Source organism: Mauremys reevesii, linkage group 5 (assembly GCF_016161935.1).
Source record: "Mauremys reevesii isolate NIE-2019 linkage group 5, ASM1616193v1, whole genome shotgun sequence".
Classification (NCBI taxonomy): Eukaryota; Metazoa; Chordata; order Testudines; family Geoemydidae; genus Mauremys; species Mauremys reevesii.
Window position 1 is genome coordinate 84,121,820 of NC_052627.1, and position 27,665 is coordinate 84,149,484.

The window sequence follows — 27,665 nt, forward strand, 5'->3', positions numbered from 1 at the left end:
AACTAGGGGCCACCAAATGGACAGCAGGTTTAAAACAAAAGGAAGCTCTTCACACAGCACACGGTCAACTTGTGGAATTCCTCGCCTGAGGAGGTTGTGAAGGCTAGGACTATAACAGAGTTTAAAAGAGAACTGGATAAATTCATAGAGGTTAAGTCCATTAATGACTATTAGCCAGGATGGGTAAGGACTGGTGTCTCTAGCCTCTGTTTGTCAGAGGTTGGTGATGGATGGCAGGAGGGAAATCACTTGATCATTGCCTGTTAGCTTCACTTCCTTTGGGGCACCTGGCATTGGCCACTGTCAGTGGACAGGATACTGGGCTGGATGGATCTTTGGTCTGAGCCAGTACGGCCATTCTTATGTTCTTTCAGCAAAGTAAAAGTAGAAATGACAGACACAAATTAACAGGATTACTTGGGTGTGTAAATGGGACCCTGACCCTCCAGCTGGATCTGTGTGGGTGGGTCTTTGAGTAAAACAGGAAGAATATAAAAATAAACACACAAACATTTTGGTAAACCATGACTTTGCACTGAATGATAGGCATCAGAGTTTACTTTATTTATTATTTGTATTACCATAGCACCTAGGAGCCCAAGTCATGGAGCAGGACCCAACTGTGCACAGTGTTAGGCATTATATAAACATAGAACAAAAACAGTCTCTGCCCAAGGGGCATACAATCTAATTAATAAATAGTTTTGTTGTTTTTCTAGCCTTTACATGGTATTATTTCTATAATCATTCCAAAAAGAGCCAATTTTTAAAGACCACAGCTAAAATTTTCAAAAGTGCCTATGTCCCATTGACTTTCAGTGAGACTTTTGGAAATTTTACCCTAAGCACCTAAGGTCCTAAGTTACTTTTTAAAATATTACCCCAAAACTGAAGTTAAAAGGATACTTTCAGTAGACTAGGCCCAGAAATTTAGATATCGCAAAAAATATTTTCTCAAATCCTAACACTGATAGAAATGTCTTGTTTTAAAATAAATTCAATGAAGACATTTTCATCTGAATGTAAATTTCTCTTGCTGTATTTGCCAACCAAACATGGTTGAATATTGCTAGGATGTAAAAAAACCTATATGTGAAACTGACTAGAAATAAGTAATTTATTTTCATTGAGTAAAGTGAAAAAAGCAACAAAATATGTTGTCTAAAGTGATTTTTTTATAACATCTATCCATTTTAATAATTTAAGATCTTATTAGTAACAAAGGTCTGGAAAGATGCAATTTAAAAAAATTAAAACTCTGTTTGAAGTAGAAGTCAGTAAAATACTAACATTTTGGATTCTCTTGTTTATACTAAATTACTTAGTCTTTTATTTTGTGTGCCAGCATTTACAGTTGAACCATTAAAAATTTTAACTTATTGGTCCTCTCTCCTTATCTTTTTGAAGTCCCTTTTGGGCTTGAGCTATAGCTGAACATAAAATGGTAAAGGTGCAAGTTTGCTTTAGTTATATTTATTGTTAATGTTTCAAGAACAGGTTTTACTGGCAGAGTTTGCATAGTCAGATGCCATAGCTATTACTACATTTGTTGATTTTTTTTTAATACATTTCTAGTAATTTAGTCCACTTTTTCAGGGAAGTTTTCATTCTGATAAGAAGCTTTGTGTGTAAAAAGAACAGCTAGCCTCCAGCCTCATAGGAGAGCTGCCATAATTGGACAAAAGTGTTAGTTGCTCTTAGCAAGCCTTATTTTAGCATTAACTTCAATGACGAGATCCTCAACTTGAATAAATCCTTGTAGCTCTATTGAAGTAAATGGAACTATGAAAATTTATACTGTGCTGAGACTCTGGCCCTATATATTTTAAAATGTTTATGCATTTTTAATAAATGAAAGTCCTGATTTTAATTGTACTTTGAAAAAGTGTATTTCATATTTTGAACATGGGCTGTAAAGTTTATGATGTTAAAGGAGATTTTGAATGGGGTTTCTTGAAGAAATATACACACACAGAATCAAGATGGCAACCAGAACAAGTTATGCAAATACATTCTGCTTTAAAATACAAAAGAATAGTAGTTTTCAGAGATTCTTGCAATATTGTTGCACATTAAAATGTAACATTGTAGATTATGGTGTTACTTTGTGCTGTTAGACATAGGTTATACTGTATATGCAAAATGGAAGCACTAGCTTCATGTTGCTTGTGAAATTATTGTAATGATCTTTATATGTAAAATATGACTGTTTTAGACACCCACGTTTATAGAGCAGTTCCAACTTGTATGCCTTACAGTGCTTGGAACTTTGGTTTAGTCATTTTCATTGTAAATGTGTGTGTTGTAGTATTATACTAGCCTGATGGAAAAATACTTAAAAAAAATAAACTGCAACTGTTGCATGTTGTTTTTTTCACATTAGTGCATGAAAGAGGCTTGTTCACATAGCTTTGTAAAATAATGCTTAGGAAATTCAAGAAATATCAATTGGAATGAGAGATTTTTTTTCCCTCATGTCCTCCTACATCAGCTAGTCATTATCTCCATTTTTGCAGAAGACAGACATGACTACTATTATAAAATCCTATTTTAGTCACCCTAGAACTTTTGCATGACTACTCTGTAATTTGAGACACTACACAAGGAGTGTGATGGGAGGAAGAAAGAAATTAAAATAACCATGTAATATAGGTTAACCGTTTATGGTGGCAGATGGTTCCAACAGTGAAATCCTGTTGATCTCAGTGGGAACGAGGGCATTGATTTTACTGGGGCCAGGATTTCACCCATCTTTAATTTAATAATAATAATAATAATAATAAAAAAAAATCCCTAAACGCTGGTATCATTGGTTGTCTGACTTTTTTTTCCAAGCAGGATTTGGAGTGGAAATTTGAAGGGGTGGGTTGACAATTTCACAGATTAATCCATAAGTAATTCATTTCTACACTCAGAGGCCACATGGAGATGGCTGGGAGAAGTGGACAAAAAGAGGAATGATTGGGCATTAGTTGTGGAGCACACAACATGGTAAAAAACAAGAGACAGTTGGGAAAGGCTTTGAAGGTGAGATGAAGAAATTTGAACTAGCTGGCTCAAAACCAGAGGCAGGCAATGAAGGTTTTTAACATAATCAAGGAGAGGAATGATGTGGTCAGAGCCTCCAGCAAGAAAAATAATGCTAGCAGCCATATTTTCAGTGGATGGGGCGAAAAGGTAGAAAGCAATGCTGGTTCGTGAGGCTAGAGATGAGGGTGCACTAGTCCAGATGAGCGATGAGGAGGGCCTGAACTAGGTTCAGTGGTGTCGAGAGACGCACTCATGTCAGTTTGATAATGAGAAGGCAGGAGTTGGAGTCTGTGGGGGACAAAGCACAAGGAGTTGAAAAAATAACCCCCAATTACAAGGCTACATGACGAGGAAGAATGGTGCCTGCAGTGATTAGAGGCTTGGTCTTCACTCAAGAGTTAACTTGGGCTCTAATTTGGCTGTTGCCTTTAACCTGGCTCCTCTCCACAAAACCCTCTCAGCCAAGCATGATGTTGATTTACATTAGAGCAAGCTGGCTAGTCCTGGGATATAGGCTAAAGCCTTTGTGCTATTTACACATTGGTTAGTAACCTGCCAGTTTTGCAGGGAATATGCAGGCCACACCACTCAAGTGCTTATAGCCCTGCACTGCCTTCCCACAATTCACTGGGAAAGAATCATAGTGACTGCAGCACTAAGAACTATGGGCTATATCCCCAGGAGTTCTGGCACATTCCATGGGTGAGTGCAGTACTAATGTGGATCCAGTAACTTGGGTGTGGCCACTCACACGTGGCTAGGCTGGGTGCTGATGACCTAGGTTGCCATGAAGACATAACCAGAGATGGGGTATATACAACAAAAGATTAAATTCAATTTTAAACTAAATTTTGCTAAATTGCCAGCAGAAGAAAAGATGTCAGATCAACTCTAATTTAGATCTTCTCCAAGCACAGCTTCAGGTTTTTTTTGTTTAAGATACAAAGGATGTACACTGGAGGAAAATCCAATGAGGCATTTGTTTATGCAGGAGTTATGAGGATGGAGCCCAGATATGGTTTTTCTTTCTAGGAGCTGGCAGTATTTGTCGCCTTCATTTACTCAACTTTCATTAGCTGCTGAATGCACTGTAGTTTCCAAAGACATATACAGAGGGCTATATGATGCATCTTAACTTCTCTAACAAAGGACAAAAAGGTATAAATTGTCATCATGCTCTTGATCTTTAAAGGCAGGTCAGATGTGTCATTTACAAAGGCAATAAAGAGAGCTGTGAAAGCCAATAATTTTGACCACTGATTAACACCATAGTACTAGCCAATTCTCAGCTGAAACTAGTTTCTGAAGGAAGCACGGGGAGTTGATGGTGTCCAGAGACTTAAGAAGGACAGAGTAATTCAGTACAGAGGACTGGGCATTTTGGCCCTGAGTAAGTATTTATCCCAGTATCAGGCTGGCTTCCACATTCACAACTCCACCAGAGAGGTCCTTTGGGGCCATCTGCCTGTCCCAAGTCAGGGCTGTTGCTGTATTCAGGACATGAAAAGCAGGCACAGAGAGCACTGATTGGTTGGGAGGCACATGGTCCCAGGATCATCACAGCATCCTTCAGATATAAAATGAAGAGGTTTAAGATGAATGTTTTTCAGTGATACGCTCCAACTTATGACAGTGAAGAGTTGTAAAAAGACTAATTTTAAAAAAGACTCCAGAAAATATTACAGAATCTCCCAGACAAAGACATTACCATCCTTATGGGAGACTTTAATGCCAAAATTGGACCTGATAACACCAAGTCATGGGGACCCATGCTCTGGGAGAGATGAGTGAGAATGGAGAGAGATTTGTGGATCTGAGCAGGCATGACAGAAAACCAGATCGACCATGTCTGCATTAGCAAGAAGTTCAGAAGATCAACCTTCTGAAGGACCATAAGACCAAGGAAGATTTTGGGATTGACGCTGAAGAATAAGTTTTCAGTACTACAGGATCGGTCTGAAGAAGAGGAAGACAGTGTACTCAACAGATGGCAGAAAGAGACACACTTAGGGTCAGCATGCCAGAAGTGCTTGGAATTAAGAAACACCAGCAGAAAGAGTGGATGATAGAAGACAGAAAAAGAAGAAGGCAGCAGTCAACAACAGCAGGACTAGAGCAACAGAGCAGTGAAGAGGAATATTAGGAAGGACAAGAGAGATTATGTGGATGGACTGGCAGCAGAAGCAGAGCAGGCGCGACTGTCTGGAAAGTTCAAATAGAACTACAGATGAACAGATGGGCGGAGCACTTTGAGGAACTCCTGAACAGACCAGCACCACCAAATCCACCAGACATCGCCCAGCCAACGAGGACCTCCCAATCAATTGTGATAAACCAACCAGAGACGAGATCAGAAAAGCCATCACCATGATGAAGAACAGGATGAAAGCAGACCTGGATGCTTCAGTGGAAATGCTCTTTGAGAAAATATGGGAAGAAGAAGTGATTCCGGCTGACTGGAAAGAGGATATCTCATCAAAATCCCAAGAGAGAAAGACAACAGCAACAACCCACTATAGAGGAATCCACACACTGTGGTGCCCAGGAAGGTCTTCAAAGTCGAGTCAGAGAGAAGAATGAGGATGCCGTCGATCCCACCAGCTAGAGATGAACAGGCAGGTTTCGGCAGAACAGATCTATGGCATCCCAGCAAAGGTGGTCAACCTGATCAAGTGATCCATGGAGGGCAGCTCACAAACAGCTTCCAGGTGCAAAGTCAGACAAGGATGCTTGTTGTCACCACTTCTTTTTCGTCATCGATTGGATTATGAAGACATCCACTAATGGTCATTGTGGACCCAGCTTGATGACCTGGACTTTAAACAGCAGATGCAAGAGAAGACATCACAGGTTGGCCTCAACATCCACAAGGACAAGACCAAGATCCTTAGGATCAATTCCATCCCAGTCACACTGAATGGAAGCCCCTGGAAGAAGTGCAGTCCTTCACCTACCTAGGTAGCATCATCGACCAGCAGGGTGGCACAGACGCAGACATCAAAGTAAGGATTGGTAAGGCAAGAGCAGCCTTCTTACAGCTCAAGAACATCTGGAGCTCCAGAGACTGTTCAACTCCAACGTGAAATCAGTCTTACTGTATGGAGCTGAAACCTGGAGGACAACCAAAACAACCACCAGGAAGATCCAGACCTTCATTAATAGCTGCCTCAGAAGGATTCTCCAGATCCGCTGGCCAGACACCATCAGTAACATCCACCTCTTGGAGAGGACCCATCAACTCCCAGCAGAGGAAGAAATTAGAAGGAGAAGGTGGGAGCAGCCAACCAACATCACCAGACAGGCACTGCAGTGGAACCCACCTTCAGGTTGATAGCAAAAATACCTGGAACCAGCTGCGAATGGCCCAGGATAGAAGACTATGGAGATCTGCATGAATGAATGAATGAATGATTCCACATTCACTGGTTGTGTGGGAGAAGCTTTCCAGTGCCATTATCTGAGCACCAGCCACAGGGATACAAAACAGCCTGTCCAGCACTGAATATATTTACACCTAATAGCAATTAAGAAACATGATAAATGGTTCCAATTTCACTGAGAGGTCCTGCAGTCAGAGTACATGGTATCCACGTGGTAGGTAAAGGACTAGCAGACTGATTATTTTAAAAAGCTTTATTCATAGAGTTTCACATATTACAATGTACACTAGTCAGTCAGGTACATATACACAACTACCTTAAACTTTCTCCCCCAAGGTTTATAGTCAGACTTACTTTTGAGCCTTATGGGAGATATTCCCAAGTCTTTAAAAGGAAGCAGTAATGAAGACTGGTAAGAAACTGTTGCTTGCCCTGTTTCTAACTTGTATTTGGCCAAGGTCCAAAGTGGTACAGCTATAGGAGCATCTGAAGAGCAAAAAACCATGTGATTAATTCCCAACCTGTTTATAATATGGTTATGCAACTGACCCAGCTAGTAACTTACAATCTGCTTATATTTAATAAAGTCTGTTGCTCATAGTGCTGGTGGATAGAGTTGAAATTTGATAGTTATCAACCTCACTTTAGAATAAAAGAATGTGAAACAGATTGGGAAGTATATGGCAGATGTTAAAATGGCCCCTTTCAAGAGTGTGTAATCCCAGTGGGAGATCTTGTCGGCCAGCTATAGTTTTATACGAGACATTCCCAAAGGAAAGTATTTGACTCCACTACTTTATACTGCAGGTGGAAGAAATCTTTTCAATGTATGAAGTGTTATGACCCCTACACAGAGAATTCAGCTCTGCATTTCAGCAGTCAGTTGATCCAAAGGAGAAGGATAGAGATTTACATTAAATACAAAAAATATTACTGCTGAGATAGAAGTTAATATAAGATAGTTACCATTAAACAGCAGCAGAGAAATTAAACCAGTTACTGCAGTACAGAAGTAACCAACTAAAGTAGAGGAATACCGATGACAAATTAGGTCTTCTGTTCCTAGTTTGCAAATTAAAGAACATCACTATTTTTCACTTGGTGTAATACATTTGTATGCACTTTGGCACGAAGTGTGAGGCTATGCAGTACAGGCGGTCAACAGGCATTAGTCTGTCTGTCTTCTCTAATACTAAATTACACGTTTCCTAAAGTTTCATTAGGCCTAGAACATGCAATATTATAGAAAACAGACTTTCCATAGGCCCAACAGCAGCCTCCATGTTCCAGCACTCTCAATGGGACAGCTATTTCAGAGTGGAGTTGCAGTAAATCTACTTACTGTACATGCACTACAAGGGAAGGGAAGAGGGAAAATGTGACCTACTTATTGTTTTGAAAGCCACACCCACATACTTTAATTAATCAGTGTGCAGAAAATACTCTGAGGGCTACAAAAGAACATAATATTTGGTGCGGGTGCAAAAAAAAAAAAAAAAAGTTTCAGGTCAGCCTGAAACAAAAATGTTTTGAAATTATTGGCAAACTAATATAAAAAAAAGTAGCGTGTCAATCCAAAACATTTAAGTTTAGTGAGGGTTTTTAAAAATAAAATTGAGGGAAATTAAAAAAATATTTTTCTTAAACAAAAGTTGAATCATTTAACTTCCAGAAATGCTGAAGTGAACTGTTTCAACATCTCTGATGGGTGCCCCTTCCCAACTGATCAATCCAAATTCACCAATTGTTTTAGCTGATCCAAATCTTCATTTTTCAGCAAAAAAAAAATATTTGAGGCAAAACTTCTCCCAGCTGTACATTTTAATGTTCAAATGTCTGAGGATTAAAATGTACAAGTCATCTTTAAGGGTAATGCTTTAATTGGTACAAAGAATATAATCACCATATAGTCTCTTACTTGCGCATCCTGCAAGATCTCTATCTGGTTTACAAACTGAAACTATTCTCAGGGATCACTTTGCCCACCACCGTATTCAGCAGCTGTTTAAAACAGCACACCACAGTACAAAGCACAGAGATAAGTTTTCCTAAATAAAACTGCCAGGTAACTATATGAATTAAAAAAGCACCCATCAATGTAATTTTAGGTAAAAAGAATATTACCCCATTTGAAATTTGGGCAGCATATATGGGTTAATATTCCTACACTTGTAAGAAGTGCTAATGGATCTTTAGTGACTACAAAGAGTCAGATTTAACTTTTACCTCAAGCCCAAAAAAACAGCATTTCCAGAAACACAGGGGCTTTATTAACACAATGCTGGGGGCATTCAATTCAGTCCTGACTTAGAGGTTAGAGTGACACCTACTGGTAGGAAACCTTTAAGTACTGACCTAGTCTAACCCTGTTTAGCTTGTCAGATTTGACAGGATTAAGTAGTGTTGCTGCAGACTCAAGATCATGAAAAAAGTTCTCTTTTCAGAAAGTCTAATGCATTTCCACCCTGCTTCTCTTCACCTTGTCAGAAGAAGTGTGGGGAAGAGAGAGAACAATATCAAGATTCCTGAAGAAAGTTACAACTATGATAGAAATAAAACAGAGAACTGCAGTAACTAAATCTATCCCAAAATTCAGGACGTAGCAAATGTATCTATTTGTCTAGAATCTGTACTTTCACTTCATGACTCAGTTCAGTGGCAAGACAGACTAGAAATTTTTTTTAAATGTACTTAGGGTTGCATTTTTCACCTGTAGAACATCATGGGGCCTTTGTTTGTAATTTGCAGTTCGTGCATATTAAATATATATCCCCTCCCCTAAAAGGAAGTGCACCTGACAAACAGGTCTAGTGATCAAAGGACAAAGATCTAGATCTCACCAGATAAGAGTTCTATTCATGGCCCTGATCATGACTCACTGCACAGCTACTGAAAAGTCAGTTTCCTTGTATATTGAATCCAGGTAACTACCACCTCACAAGGGACTTGAGAATTAAATTAAAGCTTGTAAAGTGCTTTGAGTTCCTCAGATGAAAGACACTAAACACCACAAAAACTATATAAAAAGGTGGCCTGGTTTTTTTTTTTTTTTTTATATTGTGCAACAACAAATTCCTTTGGTTTTGCTTAAAATGAAAGATGATGTCTGGTTGAAAACTCTGTAGCTAGTTTCAGTGGTGGGTGCCCTGTCACTTCAGAATGAAGAGTCCATTTGTACTCTTAGTATAATAGATAGTATATTTACAGACTGCTGATATAATATTTTTCCAAAGCATCCGTTCCTTAAACTGATTCTACTTATCCAACAGGATGCAGGAACATTTAGTATGATATTATTTGAAATAAAAATAAACTGGCATTGAACATTTTTGGCATCAAGGAAGGGAAGTCTGATATTTCACTGACAATTATAAAAAGCGTTACCAATCTCCTCCCCACAAAGTTCACCATCTTCAAGAGTCTTCATAAAATAACCCAAGCAAATGTTTCAAATTCAAAATACAAAAGGTATGAATTATGTTTTATAAAATGTACAAAGCTAGCCAAAGTTACACATTTAGATATTTAATCTCTAAAGAATGGCAGGATAGCAGCAGGAACTTAAATATGGTAAGGACTATCAACAATAAATACAAGAAATATTAGTGCAAAGATTGCAATAGAAGGATTTCTTGAATAAAATGAGAATATAAAGAGTCATTCTAATTTGTACAAAACAGTCTCAGCACTGTATACAATCTGTTCTATAAATACAACCATTTATGATGAAATGCTTATTTGCAAATAGGTGTTAGAAAATGTGCTTTATTGGGTTTGTTCACTCTTCTCTTGGCAGGTCTAGTTTGCAGGAAAGTCTATGAAGACAAAAATTTCTATAATTAGACATTTAACCGCCTCAAAAGCTATTTTGCAGCTCCTTCCTTCCCCCCAGTTACAGATAGGTATTTCAGGAAGTAGATGTTCTCCCCAACCCACACTTTTTTGAAAATACCAACTATTTCCTTCCTTTGTATAGAAACAAACAAGGAACTTTGACTTGAAATTGATCTACATCAAGAAATGTTATGGGAAATACTAATAATTTTAACATGACAGTTGCAGTTGGTAAATATAGAGTAAGTGCTATGAAGGTAATGCAAAGTGTGTGGGAGTTTGCCTTCATGTAGCAGTTTACCTATAGTGGAGCATGAAATTGGCTGTGCATTGTTATTGCCTGTTGAAGTTTCTCCTCTTTGGCTCTTCTACAGTGGCAAATCTAAAACACAAAAAGTGGACCAGTTAGCTCTGAAAATAATAACCTGCTATGTTTCATTTTTGTATTCTACACACCCAATCCCTATTTCTTTCTTTTCTAGTTTAAAAGTTGCCTATTTCATGGAATCTTAAAAGAGAGACTGACCTGTGGACCACTTCCCTACCAGCAATTCCATCAAAATTCACTCCTATTTGCAAGAACACTCCTGAAGCAGTTGCTTATGTAGAAAAGTAATTAGGAAAATATTTACAGTATCATTAGATGACTTTACTATGATTTATCTACAGGAAACAAGAACAGAGACCAAGAGCACATGTAGTGATCATGAACCATATTTTAAGACTTCCCATTTTAATTATTCTTTATTATTTCATCCTTAAAGGGTTAAGGAAATGTAAAAGTTATAAGGTTGAGACTCTCAACACAGCAGATTATTCTACATACCCTGTCTCTTCCTTCCCCCTCTTAAAACTGCTCAACTGGTTTTCTTCCTTATTTCAGTGCAAGAATGAGAGGACAATACTATATGTGGGAGAAATCACAGAAATGTAGTACTAGAAGGGACCTAAATAGATTATCTAGTCCAGTCCCTTGCACTGAGTCAGGACTAAGTATTACCTGGCTCACTTAAAGATGCATCTCATTGCTCTTGCTCAAAAAATGGGATGGAAGGTTACGTTTCATCATGCATACGCATTTCTGTCCACCTTGTAACAATGACATTATGTCTCATTGACAAAAAAAAATCAGTGTGCCCTCTCCCCTTTGCTCTATGTTTTTGTGCTAAACTGTAAAGTAAGTTACAGAGTCACTGCTATCTGAGTGTGACAAAACCACAAGAGATGCAAGGGGCTCTGCCACAAAAGTACCTTCTAAGATTAGGGGAAGTGAGCATAATAAAAAGGAGTATATAGAGGGCACATACAAGAATAAGCTAGAGTTCAGGTACGTGAGAGGGAATTTACAAAACTACAAACCATTTCTAATGTTACTGACAAGCTATACAAGATATGCTGCCATCTTGGAAGAATCAGAATAATTAGTTAAGACTTTTAAGAAGTGTGCAGCAGGTCACAGAATCCAGCATTCTGAATCACAGAATTGCTCCACTCTTAAAAAGTGATCACTCATACACCCCACTTGTTCAATTCATTTCTGCTCGAGAATATATTACATACTGTTCTCTTTTCCATGAAGCTACTAAGAAAGTCATCTATTTCCATTTTTCCTTCCAAGAAATCTTCTGCAATAGTGTCAGACTCCTCTTCGGCTTCATGAGCAGCTACTTTCAGTCTGGCCTGCAAAGCACTGGGACTGCAACTCTGAGGGAAAAAAAGTTTCCTGCTAATGTTAAATGATCATTGAAAACTATCTTTATTTTACACAAGGTAGATAAAGGAATGTATGAAAACAGCTTAATGGGTGTGGGAGAGAACATTACTGTAGTATCTTAAAATTAAGACTGCTACGCAACTTAGAAATTTGCCACCTACAGAAATCAGGGAATGTTTACATTGATAAAAAAAATCTAGACAGGAACACAGAATGAAGATGACATTTGGCAGAGTAACTGATTTGGGCTGACTTACCCTTACACCCATGCAGAGCTCCACTGATTTCAGTGATGCTGTGTGTGGTTGTTAAAGCCCACCCTCAGAGATCTGACTGCAGGGTCCCCAAGGCCTTTGAGATCACTGTTTCTAGAAGTCATTATTAAAAGATGCTCTAAAGCAAAATATAAAAAGTAATCAATAGGCTTCACACTTGAAGTTCATGCCAGAAACTTAAGGACTGGTCATGAACCTGAGTAAGTGGAGCCAGGTGAAAGTACAAAATCTTTATAATCATGGCTTTCAGAAACCTTTGGAATACAACTGACCGAATAATTTAGTTTACTTTTTCTAGGAGGAATCCTGTTAATAAAATAGTTTATTCTCCTAGTCCCAGCAACATGCTTGTATCTGTAAATTGGTATCTATGTGAAACAAATAACTGAATGCATCAAGACAAAGGGAAATTTAAGCTGAACATACTGGTATTTTTCCTGACTAAACATCAATTTGACAAAGAAGAAAAGTTTTATGCCAGCTCAAAACCAACTTTTAAGCTAACCAACTCCTGTTACCTTTTCTTTATACAGCTAGGCTCAAAGCCAATTACGCTGTCCACATCTCTATTTTTATAACACACTTTAGCTGCACTTGAAAATAGTCAAGTCTTGTTAAACTGTGATACTGATGTTATTGAGAATGACCTACTTATAGTTGGTACTTTTATACATATTATGTGGAGATCTAAGCTGGACTTCAGCCCTGGTGTTCTTTCCCCTGAGGTAAGTTTATAGTGCCTGGCCTAGAACTCTTAGCTAGGTTTTGACTATGTTCTTGATTTTATCACCTAGTTTGTTACAACTCCTCCCATCACAACTAAGAGTTTGATTAAATCACCCTGCTAAATGGCTTAGTTAATGGATTTTTTTTTTGGGTCAGTCTCTCTCCCCAATACCTGCCATTGACCAAATTTGTCAGGAACAACTCTAATGGCACCATCACTCAGCATCTGACAGATTTTTTGCTACTGTACCACTGAATGTGAAACAGAATCTTGGTTGTACTACCACCTTCTGTTTTGTTTTTAAGCCAACTTGACTGTCACAGAAATATTACGTAGCTCTACTTTACTCAAATCATGGGAGCCATGCACACTCACATAAAAGCAGAATCTGGCCAGAAGAATATTCTTGAAAATTTTTATTAAACTTTTGTCCATAATTTGTAGAATGTTATTCAAAAGATAACATGAAAATAAAAAAGTTATACCTCACTAAGCTCATGCTGCCTTTGCATCTTCTTTTCAATGGTGGCTTTCATCTGAGTAAGCTGTTCATACTGGGGGGGGAAAAATATTTCTTAAAAAAACAATGAACATTTCAGCTATTTCTTTTCCAGAAAATTTATTTTTATTCACTTACTTTATCCAGCACTGTTTGCCTTTTTGCCTCTAGACTGGGTTCCAACAGTAAATTTTTTTCTGTAAAATAAATAAGCTGTTTAATTTTAAGAGACCACGGTTCTGAAAACACAACCATAGTTATAAATATGTGGAAGTCTTACTTGCTAACTCTTCAATGCTTTTCACTAAGTCATCTTTATCCATTATGATTTGCTTCAGCTGTGGCAGATTCACAAACTGTTCCAGCAAAATATCCTCTTGCTCAATCATATCTGTCAGCTGTGATATACTGGATTAAAAAAAGAAAAGGATATACCGCAAAAGACCAATCAAAAATGAAACCTAGCAACTTATTTGGGATTTATTTTCCTCCAGCAAAGAAGCCATGTTGTTTTATATTTTCTTGCACTGGACTCTACCATCTGCAGTGGACAAGCATTGAAAGGCGGTGTATTAGTGCCTTTAGTTTCAATCTTTACTTCCTTAATGTGCTTCTGAATGTGTTATCTAGTTCTGATGCACCACAATTTGAGAAATTAGACTAGAAACATAATATTGTTGGCAAATTCTGAAGCCCTATGGAAAAGCTTAGGAGATGATGCATTGAGTCCACATTTCTCTTTAGTCATCTTGGAAGGCTCTGGCTTGCTGGCAATGTTTCTTAAAAATATGAAAACAAAACCAAACCCCTTTGCGATATATAAACATATGCTACTAGTGCTTACAAGCCTCATATATAAACTGCTTGTTGACAGCCTGCATAACTTTTGACACACCCTTAAGAAGGAATTCTCTGTTTCCAGAAACCCTCAGAATCTGTTGTTCATCCTGCCAAACCTGGAAATGTATAGGAAAGGTCCACTGATTTGCATTCTACAAGAAAGAGTTTTTGGTTTAGTCAACTATTACAACAGGGGTTAAGAGTAGGACATCAGAGGTGAGCAAATCCATTGTTTGAGACTAATTTAATTGAGGAGTCCATTTCTTTCAGACAAATATATCTAGCTTGGGAGGCTGTTTCAAAAGTCTGAAGGAAATTCTCCAGTGAAAGCTAACTGTTAATGCCTTGCCACAGCTTAAAATAACAGTCAGTCAGTCAAGTGGAAGTATCTGTGAGTATCTATGCAGTATGGTATCAGAGGGGTAGCCGTGTTAGTCTGGATCTGTAAAAGCAGCAAAGAGTCCTGTGGCACCTTATAGACTAACGGACGTATTGGAGCATGAGCTTTCGTGGGTGAATACCCACTGCGTCGGATGCATGTAGTGGAAATTTCCAGGGGCAGGTATGTGTGTGTGTGTGTGTATATATATATATATATATATATATATATATATATATATACACACAAGCATGAAGCAGGCTAGAGATAATGAGGTTAGTTCAATCAGGGAGGATGTGTTCTCCTACAGGTTTTTGTATATTTCCATTCCTAATATCTGATTTGTGTCCATTTATTCTTTTCCGTAGGGACTGTCCAGTTTGGCCGATGTACATAGCAGAGGGGCATTGCTGGCATATGATGGCTTATATTACATTGGTGGACGTGCAGGTGAATGAACCGGTGATGGTGTAGCTGATGTGGTTAGGTCCTGTGATGGTGTCGCTGGTGTAGATATGTGGGCAGAATTGGCATCGAGGTTTGTTGCATGGATTGGTTCCTGAGTTAGAATTACTATGGTGCAGTGTGCAGTTACTTGTGAGAATATGCTTCGGGTTGTCTGTGGGCGAGATGATGGGGCGATAGATAGCTTGGAGTGCTTCAATCTCCCTGGACACACAATAGCAGATCTAAAGGTAGCCATCCTGCAGCAAAAAAACTTCAGGACCAGACTTCAAAGAGAAACTGCTGAGCTTCAGTTCATCTGCAAATCTGACACCATCAGCTCAGGATTAAACAAAGACTGTGAATGGCTTGCCAACTACAAAAGCAGTTTCTCCTCCCTTGGTTTTCACACCTCAACTGCTAGAAGAGGGCCTCATCCTCCCTGATTGAACTAACCTCATTATCTCTAGCCTGCTTCTTGCTTGTGTGTATATATATATATATATATATATATATATATATATATACACACACACACACACACACACCTCTGCCCCTGGAAATTTCCACTACATGCATCCGACGAAGTGGGTATTCACCCATGAAAGCTCATGCTCCAATAGGTCTGTTAGTCTATAAGGTGCCACAGGACTCTTTGCTGCTTATGTAGTATGGATAAATGTTTATTGTAACAGCAAGTATTTACAACATAAGTTATAAATATTCACAAAAGTTGAAGTCTTTTCTATGGGGGACTGCTGTAAGATGCTTTAATACAGTATATGCCTTCCTGCCATCTTTTTCCAGTTGTTACACTTACTGGGTGCCTGGTGATGCACAGGAAAACAGTTTGAAGGATACAGCAAGAGACTCTTTTTTAATTTGTCAGAGTAATGTAAGACAGCTTTTACCTATAGTTCCCAATATATTTTCCTATTAAAAAATCCTGAGCGAGAAAAAAAACTGAGTTAATAAGATATGTAGCAACCTACAGAAACTAAGGAAGTCATGGTAAATATGAGTACTGTTTTCTCCTAATGAAACTTTTTGGTGGCTGTCTAGCAACAAGAAAAAAAATATTTTCCAGTTCAAGCAGTAATTGTCATATGCATTACCACAAAGTAACTACGTTTTTCTCCAAGATCTTACCTTAATTCTGAGAGCTCTGGAAATGTATCAGGAACATCAGGCATCTTGTAAGTGAAACCATTCTGGCCCACCTGAACAGAAGTTTAAAAGCATTATTTAAACTTTGGATAGTAATTTCTTTCTTTTGCTTCTAATATCATCTAAAAGCCCTTGCCACAGCAGGAACGGTTGCCTCCGCACACATCTGCCCTGAGAAGGATTTATATTCAATGTCTGGACTAGCTCTGAGGGATGTAGGTGTAGACTGCTTAAATGATAAATCTCACTACACATACAAACCTGTAATAGTGCATCTGTTGTTGGAACAGGTAATGGCAGGTCTGTGATCAAGCCATAGGACGGAGCAGCGGGTTTGTCTGTAGTGTAACCTGATTCAGCAACTGGCACAGAAGCTATAGATCTATTTGTTTCTTGTGGCGGGTATGGAGGAAGAAATGGAAAACCCTGAAGAGTATAAGGAGGCATTCCAGCTGGTTTACTGTAAAGACTAAAAAAGAAAAAATTTACCATCAGCAACTAATTGTTTACTGTTCATTTATGATATTTCAAGAATACATCTGAAATTACTAGCACACATGCAAGGTACTCTGTTGTTGAGCTTTTGAAGTAGTACACAAGTATTTATTATCTCAAAAGTAATAATAAAAGTGAGAATAATAAAAATGATAATTCTGCGAGAGATACTTTACCATATGTTGCTATTTATACAATAATACTTCATTATGAAAAACTTTCTAAGTAAGTTCAATTATCTCTCTATCCCGGTAAAGAGTTGAAAAACAAAGTTATATGCTCTCAGATTTGATGTAGAGCCAATTGCAAATGTAAACTCAAGTTTTATGCTTCTCAGAAGTTTGTGGAAACATCAATTTAAACCTGGTTTCCACTGAGAAGCCCTTACAAAAAATGAGTTGCAGTGTCTATTAGGGTTTGTTCACCCTACAAAACTTAAGCGCATCAGCAACAGATAAAGTTTTTAAGCAGTTTCTGAAGTGATTAACTTTTTAAATTCAAAATTGCATACGACATTTCTTGTCAGTGATCAATTATTTCTAAAGTATGGACAAGGCTATAGTGTCTAGGGCCTGCTTTGCATATTTTAATCTAATTATCTATCTGACAGATTCTCAAATGAATTAAAGTTTGGGAGTTTCAGATCCTGAGGTCATCAGCAGGGCATCCAGGAACAAAAAATGCTTATGGGAATAATTGCCTGAAGTACTTGTTTTGCTATTGATACACATTCATTAATCTTCAGAAACATAAAAGCACTAAAGTCAAATTAACATGATAATACAGGAAAGCCAACTATATCATTTTAAAATTGACCCTAAGTGGACAGATCCATGCCTATCAATTGGCTGAATTAAACATTTCCAGTCTGAAACAAAACCATTTTTTTTAACTTTTTGCCTCTCCTCCAACTAATTTACATACTAATTGTTTCCAGTTTTTTCCTTGACATATTGTTACATTCATACATTTCCTAAGAAAATCTAAAGATGAATCTGGAAATTACTTGTCCAGGTTTTGCACACACTTGAATATGGTGTGATCTCTCAATTTTACCTTTATGTATACTTACTATGGAAATGATGTTGAGCTAGGAGCCAAAACTGGAGGATTCTTCCAAAACTCATCCAGTAAGCTCTGAATAATTTTTCCAAGGTCAGAGTGCATTGTGAACTGGTAGAGAACAAAATCTATATTATATTTAGCACTCCTAAAGTACCAAAGAAGCTCACCAAAAAAGAAGTGCATGATTTCTTTTGAATGCAAATGTGACGTTACTGACATAAACTGTGACCGTATAGATCATTGTTGCAACCAAGGTCATATAGTGGCACCAAATCTTGTACAAAGGAGGTTAAGTAAGGTGTCTATGGGCAGGTCCATACTCACCGCGCGGGTCGACGCGGTGAGTTCGACTTCACGGAGTTCGAACTATCGCGTCTGATCTAGACGCGATAGTTCGAACTCCGGAAGCGCCGCGGTCGACTCCGGTACTCCACCACTGCAAACGGCGGTGGTGGAGTCGACGGGGGAGCCGCGGAGTTCGACCCCGCCGCGTCTGGACGGGTGAGTAGTTCGAATTACGGTACTTCGAATTCAGCTACGCTATTCCCGTAGCTGAATTTGCGTACCCTAATTCGAACCCCCTTTTTAGTGTGGACCAGGCCTATGACAAGGTTATGATTTGCTGGTTATGATTCTGCTATCTGTAGGCATGTATCTTTTTGTATTTAAAGTTATAAATATTGGCTCTATACTGTCTGTATTTCAAACTTGTGCTATGCTTCTGGGTGACACCCAGACAATTTGGCATCAGCACTGCCTAGCCTGCTTGATGGGCCATTAAGGACCATCAGCTATACAACTGACCCATTGAGAGAAGGCAGATATACCTTGTGACTCAGCAAGGCATGCAGGGACATGCGTATGGACAGAATTCTAAGGTTTTCCCATACCGTGCACTGGGTAGCTTATTTTTGGAACAAAGGAAGCACAGGCCACATGGCAAGAGATTATAAAAGGCAGCTGCAAATCCTCCATCTTGTCTTCAATCCTGCTTCTTACCTCTGGAGGAACTTTGCTACACTGAAGCTCTGAACAAAGGACTGAATGACCCATCCCAGCTGTGGATGTATTCCAGACACTTGATTTGAACCTGCAGTTTATTCCATCACTGCTACAAGCCTGAACCAAGAACTTTTCCATTACCGTATGTAATTGATTCTATTTAACCAATTTTAACTCTCATCTATATTTCTTTCTTTTATGAATAAACCTTTAGATTTTAGATTCTAAAGAACTGGCACCAGCGTGATTTGTGGGTAACATCTGACTTATATATTGATCTGGATCAGGGGCTTGGTCCTTGGGAGCAGGAGAACCTTTTTTCTTTTACTGAGGTATTGGTTTTCATAACCATTCGTCCCCATAACGAGTGGCACTGGTGGTGATAATGGGAAACTGGAGTGTCTAAGGGAATTGCTTGTATGACTTATGGTTAGCCAGTGGGGTGAGACCGAAGTCCTCTCTGTTTGTCTGGTTTGGCGTGCCTTAATAGTAAAGGAAACCCAGCCTTGGGCTATAACTGCCCTATTCTATGCAATTTGTCCTGAATTGATACTCTCAGTTGTGTCCCGCAGAGGCCGCATCATTACAGCAATATCATATGAATATGCCTAAACATGAGTTATAACTCATGTATAATTGCATCCACATTAGAAGGTTGTGTAACAGTACAGAAACAGATAGCTAATGCGGTAACTCAAAATGTGTGTAAACAAGCCCTTAGGGTTTTTAATAAGTCATTTCTTTAACAGCTGAAGTCTCCTGAGCTGTGAGTGGGTGCTAGAAATCTATGTATATATTCCATTATCAGATATGGGTTATCTATATATGAAATTGTTTGATAGAAAGATGATTAAACAGACCTAATGCTCATCTGAAAGCTCAATAAGTTAACACATTAATCTGAAATAAAAAGCCATTCAAAGAGTCAAAACTACAAAATTGGCTCTGTTATTTCAAAGTATCCAAAAATGACTGGGAATTTCCTAGAAAGAATTTTCCACTAAATGAACTGTAGTAAAACAACTCTGATATATACCTGTTCTGGCAGAGAAAACAAATGAAAGACGTGTTATTTGGGAAAGCTAACATCTTCAAGACCTGCTTAGTGTTCCATGCATCAGTAAATTGCAAAGTAATCTAATTTTAGATTACAACAATTTCACAACAAAGCAGGAAGACGTCTTTGCAAATCAGACTTAAGTCACAACACATGGTACTATCCATATTTAAGAAACCCCACAGTAACTGTTCAAGTCACTGAAGCTTACAGTAGTGCAACAGAAGTTGTTCTGGGATATTAGTAAGGAATACTGTGTGTTTCTTTGTTTTTACACAAAACATATATCGATTAAGTTTTGTATTCCTAGTAATTTGTTGTTAGATGTACTAGAGAAGTCAGAGTGCTATATATATATATGAAACCTGTTATATAACCATTAGGGAAATTATACATACATTGCTTATTAATGGACATGCCACATACACTCCTTGTTTGTCCATTAAGTGATGTCTTATTGGTGGGAAAACACTGATCACCGGTTTTTCCTGAGGAAACTGAGGAGGAAGCAAGCTGTAAACACAAAAATACTTTATTATTATTGGCATTTTTAACAGTCTGTGATAAGCTTGTCTTATTAGGAATATGTTGCATTAAGAAAACATATCAGATACTCCTACTTCCTAACAGGAAAAACTATGGAAACAGAGAGAGGTGCATAAGAGGGATTTTTACTTCAGATATATGTTACTAAATTTGTGGTGAAATAAGAGTCAGTAATGAGTCAGTAATATGAATGGTGACCTCTTTGAATACTTCTTTTCTGGGATCAGATCAGTTTAAACAGCAGGAAAACAAAAACTGCATGATGTCTCTTCAATAAAAGGAAGAGAATGTTAATCAGAATGTAAAATGGTACTGAGGAGGGTAATTGGACTCAGAAAAGGAGAGAGCAGATTGTACTCTCAAGTGCTGCTAAATAGGCTTAAATACCTCCATGATGTTTTGCGATATACAAACTTTGGGCTTGCTTACAACAGGGGAGACACTGCAGCAAGCCAGGGTGTGAATCTATAGCTTGCACTGTGGACCCTCCAATGCACTAAAAGTTTGGTGATGCACTTATACATACTCCTGTTTCAAACAGCAGCATGTGAAAGTACACTATGGAAATTTTAGTGCACTGGAACAGGGTCTACACAGGACATTACCATGTGGCAAGCTAGTGTGCCACAGATGCACACCCTGGCTTGTCACTAATGTCCCATGTAGACAAGCCCTTGGAGAGAAAAGGGCAATGCCCTGGGAACCACAGGAGAATTAGGCTCTGTGACCAGGCACCAGAGCAAATCCTCTAGACTAAAGGAGTAAAAATGTGCAACTAGAACAGCCGGGGGGCCAGAGACCATAGCATGCAAATTCAGAGGAAACACTGTAAAAAACTCAATTTACAGTAGAAAAGATTAATGAAATAATGATCTTGTATGACTGATGTTTTAGTACAGAGAATAAAAAGAATTAAAGAAAAGTTTCTATTAGTAATTAAATTCAAACTTTGGAAACTGCTTGCCATTTTATGTGACTTAGCTTCTTGCTGAAAAAATGTAGGCTTGCTTTGGAACTGAGCCTGAAAATATGACATGTGCTTAACTTTGAGTATTTACTAGTACAGTAAAGATAAGCACATCTGTAAGCCTTTGCAGGAATGGGGCCTTAAGTTTTATTATTGTTACAATTTACAAGGCAAGATTTTAAGTTCCTAAAGTTGTGTTTAAGTAGATCTTGCGCTACTCACACGTTAATATTAATTGTCACGTTGTTTATGGTGAATGGCAACCTATATTCCACATCTTTCTGTATTTCGGCAATGCTATAAAGGAAAAAATTGTTGGAGTCCAATTAATAATAAGTACAACATTCACAAGCTTACAGACATTACTTTGATTTGTTTTTCTACTATACTTGTTAAAAATGAAAGAAAACAAATTGTTGCAATTACTTAACATCTTCACAGAATGCTGACCTAGATAAAATTAAAAAGAGAAGGACGGTTGTGAATTTTTAAGACACATGACTGCCGCTTTATGACAGTGTACATAAAGGCACTAGAAAAATCCAGGCTTTGTAAATGTAATGTCATCTCCATTTCCCCAAAACGTAATTCATCTTTCTAATTGCAAAGATAATCTTCATACTATGAACAGATTCCTCTTTGTTTCAGTGTGTAGCCAGGCAGACAAACAACAAGACTAATGGCTTGTCTACACCATGCAGCTTTTAATGACAAGGCTGTGTCGACACAGCCCTGTCGCTAAAAGTCAGTGTGTGCAAACACGCTTTGTCGGCACTTTTGCTGACAAAATACTTGCAGTCCCATGAGCGGCATTAGCTTTGTCAGCAGGAGAGCGCTGCGTCGGCAAAACATTTGTCTTTTGTGGGGGGGCTTTTTAAAGTACCCATGAAAGACAAAAGTTTTGTTGACAACTTCGCAGTGTAGACATACCCTAAGAAGTGTGTGAACTTTTTTGTCCTAGTTTATGATAAATTAAATACCCACTTCATCAATTCACTGAAACTTTTCCTATTAGCCTGTCAAAAGTGATGTGCTATGGCTTTGGCATAATAGATGAATTTTATATAGCACATTTTATCTGTAGTTGAAGCATTACATAAGAGCTACGTGCGCTAGCTATAGAAAGACTCATTCTTGCACAGTTGTGTTACAGTCTATTTTAAGAGTTATAGAAATTTAATCTAGTACGATAAACCCATAGCATGTCATTTTTGAGAGATGAATAGGGGAAAGTGAAATACACATATACATAAGACACTTTCAAACTGGAAGTCATATTTAAAACAAAATGCCTTACTTGTGTTGCTAAAAGTATCTTGTTTGCTAATAAAAGAAAGTTATTCATCTTTTGTTATTGCACTACCACCTCTATAATGTAAATTGATTAGTCATTCTGACCTGTTTCTAGTTAGTTTCACTTTCAGGTTCTCAGGCACAGGAACTGTGCTTCAATGTTCTGATTATAAATAATGTAGAAATGTTTAAAGACAAAACAGTCATTCCTGTAGAAACTGCACAGATATTAATAGAAAAGTCTGCAATTTGGGGGATAAACAATCATACGTTTCAAGGTCATCTTTAGGGGACAGAGCAGTGATACACACTGAAGGGCCACTATTTAATCAAGTGGAATCTCATCATGAAACAAGTAACTGTAAAAGATGTTCTGAAACTGTGTTTAACAGTTGACAATTGCAACATTCTCATTGTTGGCCTCTGAAACATACGCACGGCATGCCTTTAGTCCATATAAAGCGCAGCCAAAAACTCATCTTCACTGCCCATCAGTTTAATTATGTAACTCGCCATAATGGGTCCCTATCTACTATCACATGGAAATTAAGCTTCTCACCACCTCAAATCTCTATGTAATTTTGCTCCTTCTGTGTCAGGCTTTGCATTGTCCTCTGTTCCCTCTGCTCTGCCAGTGCTCCCAGTCTTGTCTGCCCATTAATTAGCTTCTCTCAAAATCACCTCCATGCCTTTCTCTGCACTGTTCCCTAGGCATGATTCAACCTTCCTGAACTAATTCACAATTTAAATGTGAGTCTTATCCACATTTAAAGTTCCACTCTACCAAGCTGCTTACAATGAATCAAGCTGACGTGTACAAACTTGTAATGTATAAATTAGACTGGCCAGTAGCTCTGCTAAAGTTAAATTTGAGACTAGTTTACTGTTTTACAGCCAATTTGTCCAAGTGTTCTAAAATTCAGATGTTTACTCAGATTGCCTAGAAAATTCCTCTGCCTCATGGAGTCTGGGGTAGGGCTAGTGGTCCAAATTTGAGCATATCTGCTCCCCAGATATAGTCTACCTAAAAAAGTCACAGGAATCAAATTTTTACAGTTCTTCTAATGAGATAATTTTTACTACTAATCAGCCAACACTTTTTGGTGCAAATTTGGAGTCAAGGGATTCCTCAGATAGCACACCCCAAATAAGGAGCTTATTTCAATATTGAATGTGCTTTAAAACTCAGAAGCATAATGAGTAGGTCTTGAAAATTGGGTGTTCTACAGTAGGGTTTGGGCAGCCTTTAGTAGGAGGGGGAAGGAGAACACCCAATTAGATGAACGAGTCAGTTCACACTTCTAAGTAGGGTGACCAGACAGCAAATGTGAAAAATCGGGACAGGGGTGGGGGGTAATAGGAGCCTATACAAGAAAAAGACCCAAAAATCGGGACTGTCCCTATAAAATCGGGACATCTGGTCACCCTACTTCTAAGAGCTGCTGTTGTATTTATCTCCAGGGCCCAATTCATCAGAGACTATCCTAATGAGTCAAATGGGCTACTTCACACCTCTGTAACCCTCCTATTCTGCAGAAGGTTGTACAGAGCCCCTTCCTTCTATATTAGCCCCCAAAGTGGAGTGCAGAGTCTGGGGCTCTGCTCCTCTCCACTCCTCATTTACAGCCTTCAGCTGGTTACTACTTTCCTTCCTCCCTATGGCCTCTCCAGCTATATTGGAGGAGGGATAGCTTAGTGGTTTGAGCATTGGCCTGCTAAACCCAGAGTTGTGAGTTCAATCCTTGAAGGGGTCACTTAGGGATCTGGGGCAAAAATTGGTCCTGCTAGTGAAGGCAGGGGGCTGGACTCGATGACCTTTCAAGGTCCCTTCCAGTTCTAGGAGATAGTAATTGGTACATCTCCAATTATTACCTGAGGGGCTGGGAGAAAGGCAGAGCTGGTAGCAATGTCTCAGGCTAAGTTTATAGCAACAGGAGTGGTTCTCTGGTCATCCTAATGATATCTACACCAGGGGTTATGTTGGCTTAACTTGTGCAGGGGTGTGGATTTTTCATACTCACAGTGATATAGCTGAGTCAACCTAACTTTTTCGTGTAGACCTGGCCTCAGCAAGGTGTACCCAGAAGCCTCCTCCTCTGCACCCCCCGTCACACACGCCCTCACTATACCACTTCCTCAAAATCAAGGAAAATTCACTGCCCAGAAACTTTTTTAATGCAGAATTCTTTAACTCTTTATTTTCTGGTTTTCAGAGGTTTAAGTATAACTGTACTCAATGTTCTGGAAAGGTATGGCATTGCCAGTCAACTTTAACTCTATATCAATGTCATTTTTGGGCAGTGAATTGTATATGATTTGCCTATTTTTATTCACATTCTTTCCCCTAATTTCTGTCTACTTGTCTGTCCTTAGACCATGAGCTCCTCAGAACATGGACCATCCTTATGGAGTGTTTTGGGAAAGCCTAGCTCTTAGCGGGCACAACCTTAAATAAACAATAGCAGTATCTCAACATATTAGTAACACCACAACTCAACCATCACAATGAAGTATCAGGATATTGTACCAGGATTTAGTGGTGCTCTGCAACTACTAAACTTAACTTTGTTCCCCTCTCTTGGTGCTTGAAAGAGAGTGTGGTTTTCTTCTCCTAGCCCCCATTCCTGATGGAGGAGGAAAAAGTTTTCTCCTCTGTTTCTCATGCCAGCTGCTTGAAGAGATCACACTATTGGTTTAGCACTCCCTTGCACATCTTGAAAGTATGATAATGCTTACGTGATCAATGCAAATCTGAATGCACCATGAGAACTGCATGTGGGTCTAAAGCCACAAGTTGGGCAACACTGGGTTATAGCGCTGCAAGACTTCAATTTAACTGGAAATGTGCATTCTTAAACATAACAGGGCAAACCTAGTTTTGGATTCTTATAGACCAGCAGTTCTCAATCCATGGCTAACATGCAGTCTAACCAGCACACAGCTGCAGCCCAGCTCAGCTGTGTGCAAAAGGTCACAGACCAGCTCGCCAGCTGCCTCCTGGCCCGCATGGCAAGCTCAGGGCCTGGGCTGTGGGCACAGCACCAAGGTCAGGATCCAGGCTGTGAGTTGCTGCCCGGCCCCGCACAGCGGCAGGGTCGGGCTGTGGGCTCCTTGCCCGGCATTGCAGAGAGGCAGGTTGGGCTGTGGGGTCCCGGCTGCCTCCCCCAGGACTCCACACAGTGGCAGGGTCAGGCTCTGGGATCCTGGCTGCTCCTCCCAATCCCTGGCTCCGCACAGCAGCAGAGTCGGAGTCTGGGGTCCTGGCTACCCCCCGGCCCAGCACAGCAGCAGCAGGGTCTGAGATCCCTGCCCTGTGTTCTGCTCCTGACTCCACTCTGTGGAGGGGTCCTGGGCGGAGAGCGCTGGGTATAAGGGTTTGGGAGGGAGGGGCACTGTGGTTCTCAACCTGCAGCCCAGGTAACACTTTATGGGCTGCATATGCAGCCACAATAATAAACAGGTTGAGAACCACTGTTATAGACAATTGTATCTGGAGGTTAGGGCTGTCAATTGCATTCTAAATCCCACAACTGTGGGAAATTCATAGATTTTAAGCTTAAAAGGATCCCTTAGATCATCGGGTTTGACCTTCTCTGTAACACTGGCCATAGAATTTCATGCTTACCCCTGTGTTGAGGCCAAAATAACTTGTGTTTGACTAAATTTTATCTTCTAGAAAGTCATATAGTCTTGATCTGAACCCATCCACTACTTTCCCTTGAGAATTTATTTCAATAGTTGATCACTTTCACTGTGAATACGTCCTACTTTTACTTTGAGACACTGACTTTTGTTATACCTTTCACCACTAAACAGAAGAACCCTTTAGTTCCAGGTACCTGTGAAGGTACTAATACATCAAGACCATGATGCCTCACAAGCTTCTCTTTGATAAGAGAACAAACTGAGCATTAAGTTTCTCACGGCAAGACTTTGTCTACAGTAGGAGGGTTTTGCCAGTGTAACTATCCTGGCAAAACACACCAGTGTGGAGGCATTCTTATCTGTACAAAAATGTCCACACTGATGCAGCTTAAGTTTAAGAGAATAAATTATACTTTTATAAACAGATGTGCTAGTGCAACTACCTCCACATTACGGCTTTTATAAGTGTCACAACTTTAGTCACTTTGGTTATGTTTTTGCATCAATATGAGAAGAGGCAACAGATACCACCACCTCATCTAAATTAGCAACAACATTCAATTAGTTACTTTTTATTCATGAAGACCAAAATAAAGGAGGGCACAGCTGGTCACCCTGCGTCGTTAACAGTACCGCTTAAGGAATAATTGGAGGGAGGGTCCACCCTTTACAGATGTGCAAAGGCAAGGAAGGAGATGAGGTTGCACGTCCGGGAGAATCCAGCACTATCCCTGGCGATGATGCAGGAGAAGGAACCCCACGCTTGCCTCTCGTGGACTTCGCAGGGCTAACAGTCACAGAACGGCTCTCTGCACCGCCGGACTCGCCAGCCCCCGGGGCGGCGCCGAGTAACACTGGGGCGGGGGCTGCTCTGGGGCTCAGAAGCAGACGGAGCCCGTAGCAGAATCAGCGCCGGGGGGGGGAGGCAGGTACCGCCGGGCAGCCCGGGAGGGAAATAACGGGGGAGGCTCCAGGGTGACTCCCGCCCACCCCGGCCCGACCCGCCGGTCACTCACGCGGAATGGGCGCTGCGCAGGGACTCGATCTGTCGCTGCTTCTGCTGCTGGAGGCTGGTGAGGGCGGGGAGCGGGGCCGCGGGGGACGAGGAGGAGCCGCCGCCCTTGGACAGGGGGAACAGCCAGTTCATCCTCTCCGCGGCGCCCGGGCCACCCGGCGCCCGCCTCCCGCCGCCCCGAGGGGGAGAACGCAGCTCTGCCCGGCCGCTGGCGGGGCCGGTTCGGTGCCCTCAGCCCCGGGCTCTGCTCGGAGACAGGAAGTCAGGAGCGCGAGCCACTGTCCCCTGAGA

General features: G+C 39.8%; 1 protein-coding gene across 1 annotated transcript; it reads right to left on the reverse strand.

The window, feature by feature from the left end:
* Positions 1–6,648: 6,648 nt before the first annotated feature.
* Positions 6,649–27,652, reverse strand: VPS37A (VPS37A subunit of ESCRT-I). The gene is made up of 12 exons (XM_039540124.1): positions 27,376–27,652; positions 21,644–21,718; positions 20,307–20,421; positions 17,857–17,957; positions 16,551–16,758; positions 16,272–16,342; positions 13,740–13,867; positions 13,598–13,656; positions 13,446–13,514; positions 11,805–11,948; positions 10,546–10,626; positions 6,649–10,225 (listed from the first exon to the last, which is right to left on the reverse strand). Exons 1-11 carry the CDS (start codon positions 27,504–27,506, stop codon positions 10,546–10,548), a joined length of 1,182 nt encoding a protein of 393 aa, XP_039396058.1. The 5' UTR covers positions 27,507–27,652; the 3' UTR covers positions 6,649–10,225.
* Positions 27,653–27,665: the final 13 nt, after the last annotated feature.

Coding starts and splice junctions, on each gene's coding strand:
- VPS37A (XM_039540124.1), bottom strand. CDS start 27,506: ATGAACTGGCTGTTCCCCCTGTCCAAGGGCGGCGGCTCCTCCTCGTCC. Junction 16,759..17,856: donor AGCTCAACATCATTTCCATA/GTAAGTATACAT, acceptor TTTCTTTTTTAG/TCTTTACAGTAAACCAGCTG. Junction 13,515..13,597: donor GGCAAACAGTGCTGGATAAA/GTAAGTGAATAA, acceptor TTCCCCCCCCAG/TATGAACAGCTTACTCAGAT.